This window comes from Eutrigla gurnardus, assembly GCF_963514095.1.
Source record: "Eutrigla gurnardus genome assembly, chromosome: 3".
Lineage (NCBI taxonomy): Eukaryota > Metazoa > Chordata > Actinopteri > Perciformes > Triglidae > Eutrigla > Eutrigla gurnardus.
In genome coordinates, this window is record NC_139917.1 from 17,979,955 (window position 1) to 17,989,815 (window position 9,861).

At 45.0% G+C, this 9,861-nt stretch overlaps 3 protein-coding genes across 3 annotated transcripts in view; 2 read left to right on the forward strand and 1 right to left on the reverse strand.

Moving 5' to 3' along the window:
- slc26a11 (solute carrier family 26 member 11) overlaps positions 1–3,172 on the reverse strand; it is a 6,728-nt gene extending 3,556 nt beyond the window's left edge. The window contains exons 1-8 of the mRNA XM_084005188.1: positions 3,054–3,172; positions 2,135–2,373; positions 1,804–2,013; positions 1,262–1,454; positions 863–948; positions 496–712; positions 110–288; positions 1–6 (exon numbers count right to left, since the gene is read on the reverse strand). The exon at positions 1–6 is cut by the window's left edge and continues 67 nt beyond it. Of these exons, the coding sequence (XP_083861314.1) occupies positions 1–6; positions 110–288; positions 496–712; positions 863–948; positions 1,262–1,454; positions 1,804–2,007 (885 nt within the window). The 5' untranslated portion in view covers positions 2,008–2,013; positions 2,135–2,373; positions 3,054–3,172. The remainder of the gene's footprint in view (positions 7–109; positions 289–495; positions 713–862; positions 949–1,261; positions 1,455–1,803; positions 2,014–2,134; positions 2,374–3,053) is intronic.
- Positions 3,173–3,238: 66 nt separating this feature from the next.
- On the forward strand, positions 3,239–7,849 carry sgsh (N-sulfoglucosamine sulfohydrolase (sulfamidase)). Its single transcript, XM_084005049.1, has 9 exons — positions 3,239–3,509; positions 3,990–4,150; positions 4,281–4,386; positions 4,468–4,835; positions 5,120–5,201; positions 5,288–5,491; positions 5,730–5,896; positions 5,985–6,202; positions 6,979–7,849. Exons 1-9 carry the CDS (start codon positions 3,428–3,430, stop codon positions 7,160–7,162), a joined length of 1,572 nt encoding a protein of 523 aa, XP_083861175.1. The 5' UTR covers positions 3,239–3,427; the 3' UTR covers positions 7,163–7,849.
- A 403-nt stretch (positions 7,850–8,252) lies between these two features.
- On the forward strand, positions 8,253–9,766 carry npb (neuropeptide B). The gene is made up of 2 exons (XM_084005051.1): positions 8,253–8,687; positions 9,221–9,766. The coding sequence occupies exons 1-2, from the start codon at positions 8,424–8,426 to the stop codon at positions 9,347–9,349; spliced, it is 393 nt and encodes a 130-aa protein (XP_083861177.1). The 5' UTR covers positions 8,253–8,423; the 3' UTR covers positions 9,350–9,766.
- The last annotated feature ends 95 nt before the right edge of the window (positions 9,767–9,861 follow it).

Consider the following 9,861-nt stretch of genomic DNA (forward strand, 5'->3'; position numbering starts at 1 on the left):
AAAGTCCTGCACAAAACGCACACAGACAGCAGGACGAGCTAGTCAGCTGCTCTTATGGGGAAACTGGAAAGTTGGGAAGTGAAAGCTGCATCGTCAATCTGCTCCTTACCTCTACAATCTCTCCAAAGGAGACGACGGTGCCATTGGCCGTGGTGTCTGAGGTGGGTGGGGGCCTGAACGGTGGGAGCCCCCTGGAAGTTTCCCCAGTTACTGTGAAAACGGGATGGCCGTAAGCATTCCAGGAAAACGCTACTAAGGTTGCAGCCACGACCACCAGAGCGTTACGCACTGACCAAGACAGAGAAAACAAATTCATCAAGATGGAGCTTTGTGGACCCTGGAAACGCATTTATTAATAGCAAACGAAGTAATTATAGACAGCTAAACAAGCTTTTCAATTCGTTTTTCTTTAGTAATCCTCTGTAAAACACTGTCATCATTGTTGTACATGCATGTAAAGAGGACAGACACAATCACAACCACACGGGTACTGACTGGTAGCAACCGTCCACACTAGTTTCCTGGCGACTCTGGAACAGGCGGGAGCGTCGTCGGAGCCCAGACTCGTCTTCATGAACAACAACGTGACCAGCAGAGCAAGACAAAGCAGGCCCAGCACCACATCGCCCACCCGGGCTTCTGGGATCTTGTAAAAGGTGTAGTAAACCTCAAGGAAGAACTCGTGGGGGACATCCTTGAGTCCCAGAATATTCTAGAAGCAGAAACAACGGGACTGCCATCAGGTTAAACCGCTGGCACAAAGAAGACCTACAGATCTGGTCAAATAATTAACATGGTGGGAGAACAAGAGGCAGGATAAAGATGCCGAAAACTGCTAAAAGTGTGTGTGCTTCAGTCTCACCTTGACCTGGCCAAAGCCAATGGTTACCGCAGCGGCACAAGTGAAGCCTTTTATTACGGGGAAGGAGATGAAGTCCAGCAGGAAACCTGAATAGGCACAGCATTGAATGGTTTTACAGCAGCGAGACACTGAACTTGAACCAAAAAAGAAAACGTGGTTGAGAGCTCTGCAGCCTTCACAGAAAGTGTGTGTGGTTAAGCTGAGGAAGTCATATATGTTGTGGTAGGAAGTTGTCCTGTTTCCACACAGTGACTGCAGTTCTGTCCCTCTATCTCTTTCATTTTTCTAAACAATTTCTGCTAAAAGTATGTACATTTCTGAATCACAATTGTTGATTAAATTAAGAAACCGCCCAAAACCTGGTGTCACAAGGTTTTTCATATGACCTCCTCTAATCACCTAATCTCAGCACTGCCATTACAGCCTGGATGAGTCCACAGAGGAGACTGAGCAACACGGCTCGGTGTGGCTGTCCCCCCACCACGGAGAAACACAGGAGGGACATGATGGCTGTGGGACCCAGTGTCACGTCCTTAGAGGTCCCCAGCAGAGTGTAGATGAACCCCCCCATGAAGGCAGAATAGAGTCCGTACTGTGGAGGGAAATGTTTTTAGTTTCACTACTGATTCAAGCCTCTCTCACAAAAAAAAAAGTAAGCAGATTCATATTCTGTTGGGGGATTCAATATTTCCAGCTTTAAGAAATGGCGAAGAATGATATGGATGTTATTAATAGACGACATCATGATTTCAACTCTCTGCAGTTCAGACGAGGTGACAAAACATATAGAGGGGGATGCACACTTGTTCACTTCTTTTGTTCATGCAATTATTTCTTGTCGGCCGAACAGTCTAGCTGAGATATCTGAAAAGGAGAGTTGAATCTAAATGGAAGTTGAATCCAAAGGGTGAACTCTGACAGACTAACCAACTAGGAGTCACCTGCACAGGGAGGCCAGCTACTTCGGCGTAAGCCAGCGCCTGCGGTACAGTTGTCAGGCCGACGGTGAGGCCTGCCAGCAGGTCCATCTGAAGCCACTTTAGCTTGTACCTGGGCAGCCAGGAGAGGATTGGCAGCCAGGTCTTCAGGCTGCTGAAGGAACAGCAGACCCGGGCTGAGATGCGGCCCAGCAGAGGCCGGTCCATCGCAATCTAGAGAGGGGGATGACGACGGAAACGATGAAGATACAGCAACAAGTGCACAAAGGTAAAGCGACGTTTTACATCCAAATGTGTGCATGAGTAGCCCGTAAACAGAATAAAAGCCACTTACACAAAGTGTTTACGTTTCCTCCTCTGCTATAAATGTCGCTCGTCAGCTTTTAGAAAGTGCTACTTGGTACCTCTGGCGTTGGTTTACCTTCTCTTTCCCACAGATACGTAGCATTCAGGGAAACACAGCAAAGATGTGCTTCGTGTCATGCATGTGTTAGTTTGTGTGTGCGTTTTTCTGGACAAACACGCAGCACATCAAAGAAAGTGGACTCCATATCTGCAGATGCGTGCTGTGATCTGTGCGATGGAAAAACACAATCAGTCGTCTACTTTGCAAGCTGAGGACAGATATTCTATAGGTTTTTCTGTGACCCTTGACCTTCATAAGCGTTGCGCTCTTTATGATCACATGATGGTCAGATGACAGGTAGGTGCTCTGCATTTCCTTGTCTGACCAGTGTTTTGCAACAGCCACATATTTTCCCTGCAAAATCCCCTCCAAGCCATAACACAAGGAAACATCCCCAGAAATATTCCTCAGTGTGAGGTGGGTTCGCAGTAGCTTCATCTTTCAGTGTGACGTTTTAGTTATCTGCCATTGGATCCTATAATGTGTTTATGTTACAAAGACTACAATTTTCTACTGAAGTAGATTGATGCTGCATTGGCAAAGTGTGAGAAAAAACGATCTGAAAGGAAATAGCTGTGTGAGTGGAATAAACAGAAAAGAAAGAAGGAAATTAGGGAGGGAGAAAACATGAGAATGACATAAAAGAGAACGACAACCCAATAGAACAGAATAGAAAACAGTCAAATAGAAAGGAGCAGAAAAGCAAGATGAAATATAAAACAACAGAAAATAATAGATCAAAACAAAGAGATAGAATAAATCACAGAAACAAAAGAAGAGATTTTAGCAGAAAAACAACACTAACAAAGAAAAAACAACCCAATAGAATATAAAAAGAAACTCTTACTGAATCCTTCTTAATATTCCAAGGCTCTGTTGTGACTTTCAGGTCCCTTTTCAGTTCCTTTCGCTAAACCCACTTCCAAAAATGTAATAATTTCGCTGATGAAGCGCGAGTCAAGTTCCTGTTTTCTGTCCTCACGTGATTCGTGTCATGTGACCGCAGTTGGGCGGGGCCTAAGTTGTTTGAGGAAGACGGGACTGGCACACAGCACGAAGCCACTTACTCGTCACTTAAAGTACTTTAAACGTTAATTTTGACGTCTTGGTTTATTTTATTTATTGAATTAATATATTTTGACTCACATCAGATATCCCAGTGAAGAGTTTGAAACTAAAGTAGCCGAGACTTATGGGTAAGAGTGACGAGAGCAACTCGTCATGCTGCTTGAGTTGTTTTTCATCACCTTGGCATCATGTTGCATTGGGGAGTCAAAGAGGAGAAATGTCCTTCTAATAATCGGTGAGTGGACTTTTATTGCATGCATTATTGATTCATTTCAAGCGTTAAGTCGCCGTCTGTGTAATGTTGTACACTAAGCGGTCAAAAGTATGTGGACACCCTCTATCCACCGGCTTGTACGTATTCCATTGAAGGGAAGTCTTCATGCTACAGCGTACAGTGACTAGAATGTTCCTTCAACTTTGTAGCAGCAGTTCAGGGCATGAAAATGCCACCAAGCACAAAGCCAGGTCCATAAAGACATGGTTCTCCAGTTTGATGTGGAAGAACCTGCACAGAGCTCTGCATTCAGCCCCATACAACACCTTTTGGGATGAACTGAACCACGTTTTTATCGCCCAACACCGGTGGGCGACATCAAAAATGCTCTTCTGGCTAAATGGGAGCAAATCCCTGCAGGACAGGTTCCAAAAATGATGTCCACGTACTTTCTGCCCATGTGGCGTCAGGGCTCAGAAATGTGTGTTCTCCCTCTTCCAGCCGACGATGCAGGTTTTGAGACGGAGGTGTATAACAATTCTGTGGTCCGCACCCCCCACCTGCACTCTCTGGCCCAGCGTAGCCTGGTGTTCAGCAACGCCTTCACTAGTGTCAGCAGCTGCTCCCCCAGCCGCTCCGCCATCCTCACCGGTCTGCCACAGGTAAACACACACACACACACACACACACACACACACACACACACACACACACACACACACACACACACACACACACACACAGATGCCTCTCTTGTGCATGAAAAAATGTATCCGTTTGATACGTTTTCAGCACCAGAACGGCATGTATGGGCTTCATCAGGGCGTTCACCATTTCACCTCGTTTGACGGAGTACAGAGTCTGCCGCTGCTTCTCAGCCAAGCCAACGTACACACAGGTGAGTAACAAAGAGACCCATTTATTTCAAGTCTACTATCACCCGCTCTCTCTTTTTTTTGTTAATCTCTGCCTCCCACAGGTATAATTGGGAAGAAGCATGTTGGCCCTGGATCTGTGTACCCTTTTGATTTTGCGTACACCGAGGAGAACAACTCGGTCCTCCAGGTGGGGAGGAACATCACCCGCATCAAACTCCTTGTGCGCAAGTTTTTTAAGGCCCACAACGAAGAAGCCTTTGAACGAAGGCGTAAGAAAGAGGAGAATGAAGACGACGTACAAGACGAAGAGAGGCCGTTTTTCCTGTACGTTGCTTTTCATGACACCCACCGATGTGGACACTCCCAGCCCCAGTATGGAGCTTTCTGTGAGAAGTTTGGGAATGGAGAACCGGGGATGGGTAGAATACCTGACTGGACACCAGAATATTACACACCAGAAGAAGTTAAGGTCAGTGGCAAACGGATCTAATGTTTTCAAATCTAGAAAGTAATCCCACTCTCATCAGAAAATATTAACTGCAAAACATAGAGCACATTTTTGTGGCTGCCCATGATGCACCTTCAGGTAAAAACGTGTACATTTTATTTTCACTTCATGATCACACTTCTACTCTAAAACGAATTTAATTTTCGTCATCGATTATTGTAATGAAATACATCTGACAGACAAAGAATTAATTTACTCACAGAGCTCCCAACACATCTGCTCTGTCCTCGTCGCGTGTACTTCAGGTTCCTCCGTTTGTGCCGGACACGCCTGTGTCAAGAGCTGACTTGGCGGCGCAGTACACCACGGTTAGCAGGCTGGACCAAGGTATGCAACCGCACAGACGCACACATAAGACACAAAGTCACACAAAAAAACCACTGAGCTACGATGCTGGGAACTCTTTTCTGCAGGTATCGGTTTGGTTCTTCAGGAGCTCAGGGACGCTGGGCACGATAACGACACTCTGGTCATCTACAGCTCAGATAATGGCATCCCTTTCCCAAATGGCAGAACCAACCTGTATCGCTCCGGCACAGCAGAGCCGATGCTGGTGTCCTCTCCAGAGCACAGGGGGCGCTGGGGAGACACTAGCCAGGCCTACGTCAGCCTGCTGGGTGAGTGATGGATGACACAACATGGGAAATATTCAGGTATAGAAGGAGTATGTTAACATAAATACTTGTCGCTGTCCTATGAAAATGTGAATCTCCACAATGTCAACTTTTTGTGAGCCGTTTTTAAATGTTGTATTTTGCTTGAAAAGTTGGACAATTTTCTGATACAAATCCCCAAATTTGGAGATATGTGGTTTTCATTAAATAATAGAAAAACTCACCTCTCTTTCCTTGGCAGACATCACTCCCACCATTCTGGACTGGTTCTCCATCCCCTACCCGTCCTACAGCCTCCCCGGCGGCCCCGCCGTGCCGGTCCACCTCACCGGTCGCTCCTTACTGCCGGCCCTGGTGACCGAGCCCAGCGGCTGGTACACCGTCTACGCCAGCCAGTCCCTCCACGAGGTCTGTGAACATCGCCGCTGTCATCATCGCCACTGTCATAGTAGGATTCAAACACGAGGTCTTGACTGCCGTCTTGTTTTGATTTCAGGTCACCATGTACTACCCAATCCGCTCTGTCCACCTGGGGGCGTACCACCTTCTCCACAACCTGCACTACCGCATGCCATTCCCCATCGACCAGGATGTGTATGTGTCGCCCACCTTCCAGGACCTGCTGAACCGCACAAGCATGAGTCAGCCCACGCACTGGTTCAAAAGCCTGCAGCAGTATTACTTCAGAGAGCGCTGGGAGCTGTTCGACTCCAGGTGTGTTACATCTTCCATCTTGTTTCCAGCAACATGTTCACTACTATGATTCGTAGATAAATATGGGTAATGAGCCTGGAGATCAATGATCACTTTACTTGACATTTATTGGTGGATGATGTAAGTTCCTCTGATTTGAAAATGCTACACCCGCCACCATTCATAGTTTAGTGATTTAGTCCTAAAGAAATGATCAGAAACTGCCGCCATAAAGGAGAGCAAATGTATTAAAACAGAGTAAAATCTGAATATTCATAGGAGGAAGGCGATGCACTTCTCCTCTACACTGAACCTCAGTTGGATGCTGCCAAGTTTTAAACACTTGTTTGGACACAATCTGTGTTTTAAAATATTTCTGGATATTTTATGACTAGATGACATCCAATAAAAATAACCATACATTTTGACTAGAACTGAATGCAACCAATGAGCACAAAAAAGCCTGCACACATTTCAAACACTTTTCTTTTCCCCCCTTTTTCGACTGAAATGTTGGCAAAAAGATATTAGATGATTATAATTGATTGTATATATTGTTTAAAATTAAAAAAAAATCTTTGAAACATAATTTAAACCTCCAACATGCTAATTAATTAAAAAAACAAACAAAGCTTTAATTTACCATCAATCATTTTCTAGAAGATTTCCCAGGAATAAATGTTTCATCTGATACTAAATATAGGGAACATGAGGACGCCAGTATAAAACAAAACAATCTTGTTCCATCTGTTTATGATGTTTAAATTTGAAAGAATAAAAATGCTTCACCGTCACAGGACAGACCCACTGGAGACGAGGAACCTGGTATCAGACCCGTCCTACGGCGGCGTGCTAGAGAGCCTGAGACAGAGTCTGCTGAAGTGGCAGTGGGACACGGGGGACCCGTGGGTCTGTGGACCTGACTACGTCCTGGAGGACAAACTGGAGCCGCACTGCAGACCTCTCTACAACGGACTCTGATAGACTCTAATGGGACTTTTACTCATCTTGATTGACATGATGTCCATGTAGATAAACACACTTAGACGATAAATAACATTTATTTGAAGTCTTACTTTCGTATGCCAGTGCTGCTTTTAATGCTTGAACTTGAATTAGCTTAATTCCTTACATTGTTTTCAGTATAGCGTCATTCTTTATGCAACCAGATAATTTCATCATTCAGGTCAGTGGTCCTTCTTATCTGCCTCTATACATTTAAGGTACATTTCCCCATCATCCAGACCCCCTCATAACCCTGTTTCACAGAAAGGCAACATGGTTACAACTGTTTTTGTCATGCTTATTTAATTGAACAAATGCGGATGCATCCCTCTTAGTTTTTAAGTCCCCATCGCTGTTGTTGGGCTACTGATCCGCTGATACACAGGCGGTGGAGTTCATGATGCGTGTCCTGTGGGGTCGGCGAATCAATCGGGGAAAAAAAGGGTTTGTATTGATTCGTCAGGCCTCCTCTTTGATGTAAAACTGATTCTCAATCCGCCCGTGTATAAAGCCGTTGGAACGGAATACAATTTGGATCAGTCGATTATTCACCATCATGTTTATTGATCTGCTCATTTTGCTTCACTCCTAATCTGTCTATTTCCACTCATGTTGAGTTCTTTTGAAGCCACGCGCACGGACTCTACTTTGTTGTTCACCTATGGTTGAATTAGTGGGTATCTGACCCAATTCCATTGTTTTTTTTTTTTTTTTTTTTTTTTACATGTGTGATTTTTTTCCCCCCCAGATAAATTGAATTTAAATCCCACAAAATTGTACCAACTGACTTCTCACTGCATGTTGATTCTACAACTTAACCAATCAGACTGTTTCCGTTTGTGAAATGGAAGGATGCTTTTAGACGTCCAGGAAACTCTAAACCTAACTATTAGTTTGTCACATTAATGAGACAAACAAAGTCAAACTTCATTCAATTATAAGCCGTGTGCATCTTTCAGCTTTGACCACTAACGTCATTACTTCTACAAGCGTCAGAGAAGGTCTGACGTCCCCATACATCCACACACACACTTGATCGAATTGATCTTTTTTTTTTCTTCTCCCGCCCTCCTCAATTGTGATTTGACGAACGTCCTAGGTCACGACAGCGTCGCCCTCTCATCCTATATAAGCAGCAACACATTTTCCAAACAGCCAGCAAAACGTAAAGTAGGCCTCTGACCAACAGCTGACGAGAAAACGCGCCACTTGTTCCTTTGCGTAAAAAGTTCCAGGCATGGAGAGGTCAGTCAGGTTTGCCGTGGTGTGCGTCGGAGTGTCTCTGCTCATCTCCTGCCATCCAGTCGAAGCCTGGTACAAGCAATCCACTGGGCCCAGTTACTACTCGGTGGGTCGCGCCTCCGGTTTACTGTCCGGTATCAGGAGGTCGCCTTACGTCCGGAGGTCCGAGTCCGAAGAGACGCTCATGGAGAACGGGGAGACAGCGGGCAACAACGTGACTCCAGAGACCAGCAGGCAGATCTCCATCCTCAAAAGCATGGTGAGTAGAGTTAGGATACTGCAGTTTGTATTCCTGTTAGAGAGAGTTCGTTTCTTTTAAATGGATGATGAAATGCAGAAGAAACGCGCGTAAAATAGCTTTCCTTTCAGCACCAGAAGAGCCACATTTATACATGTTGAAAGAAATAATTTAAGCAAACCCTTTAGAGCTTAGACGGCACCTTGGTTACTATTTCTTTCACGTATAGGACGAAACAACCTGTTGAGATCAAAACCCGAGGAGGTTAAAAACAGGTGCGTAAAGGCGCAAAGCGCTCACTTATTTGCGCCTTTACGCACCTGTGCGGCTCAAAGGACGGTTACAGTCCGGATTTTAAATAGTCATCCGCTACGGACAACACCAGAACAAAGGCACAATTATTGGAAGAGCGAATATATTGAATGAGGCTTATTTTATTACGGCTGTTCTTACTATCTCGAGTAGCCTAGTTTTAGAGGTACATTAAATACAAGCCTTCCTTCCAGAAACATGACATACATTTAAATCCTCTCATTTACTTTCACCTCTTGCAGGCCATCTGCGTGAAGGACATCTCTCCGAACCTGAAGAGCTGTGAGCTGCTGCGGGACGGGACGGGTACGTTCCAGTGCAAGGCGGACGTCTTCCTCACCCTGGACTCCCTGGACTGCTTGTCCGCGTGAGTCCCGATCGGACCGGTTGAGACAGTCCTGGTCCTCCACCGAGCCCCGGGAGCGCTTCTCTGCGAACGGAAACGAAGTAAAGGAATGAGGGGTGGATGAGTGTGTATGTGTGTGGGGGGGTGATAGCGCAGAGGAAAACCGGACCACTGTCGACGATGGACCGCTGAAGACTCTGAATGTTCTCTTATATTAAAAAAGAAGTTCACTTTTACTTTGATTGTGTAGCCAGGAGCATAAATAAAAAATAATGCGAGAGATGTTAGTTAAAACCACCTTCTTTCCAGATGACTTACCATCTATACTGTTTAACCCTCCGTTGTCAAAATGTATTAAATGTCCAGAAAGTTGATTGCAGAGCAGATTTCCTGGAAAGTACTTTTATTTATTTTATCTATTAAAATGAACAAACACTGTCAACCTGTTTTGTGGCTTAAATTTGCATTTAAATAATCTAATTACTTGAGGATGAAAAAGGGGATGAGCATCACCATGATTTGCATAGAAAACTTAAA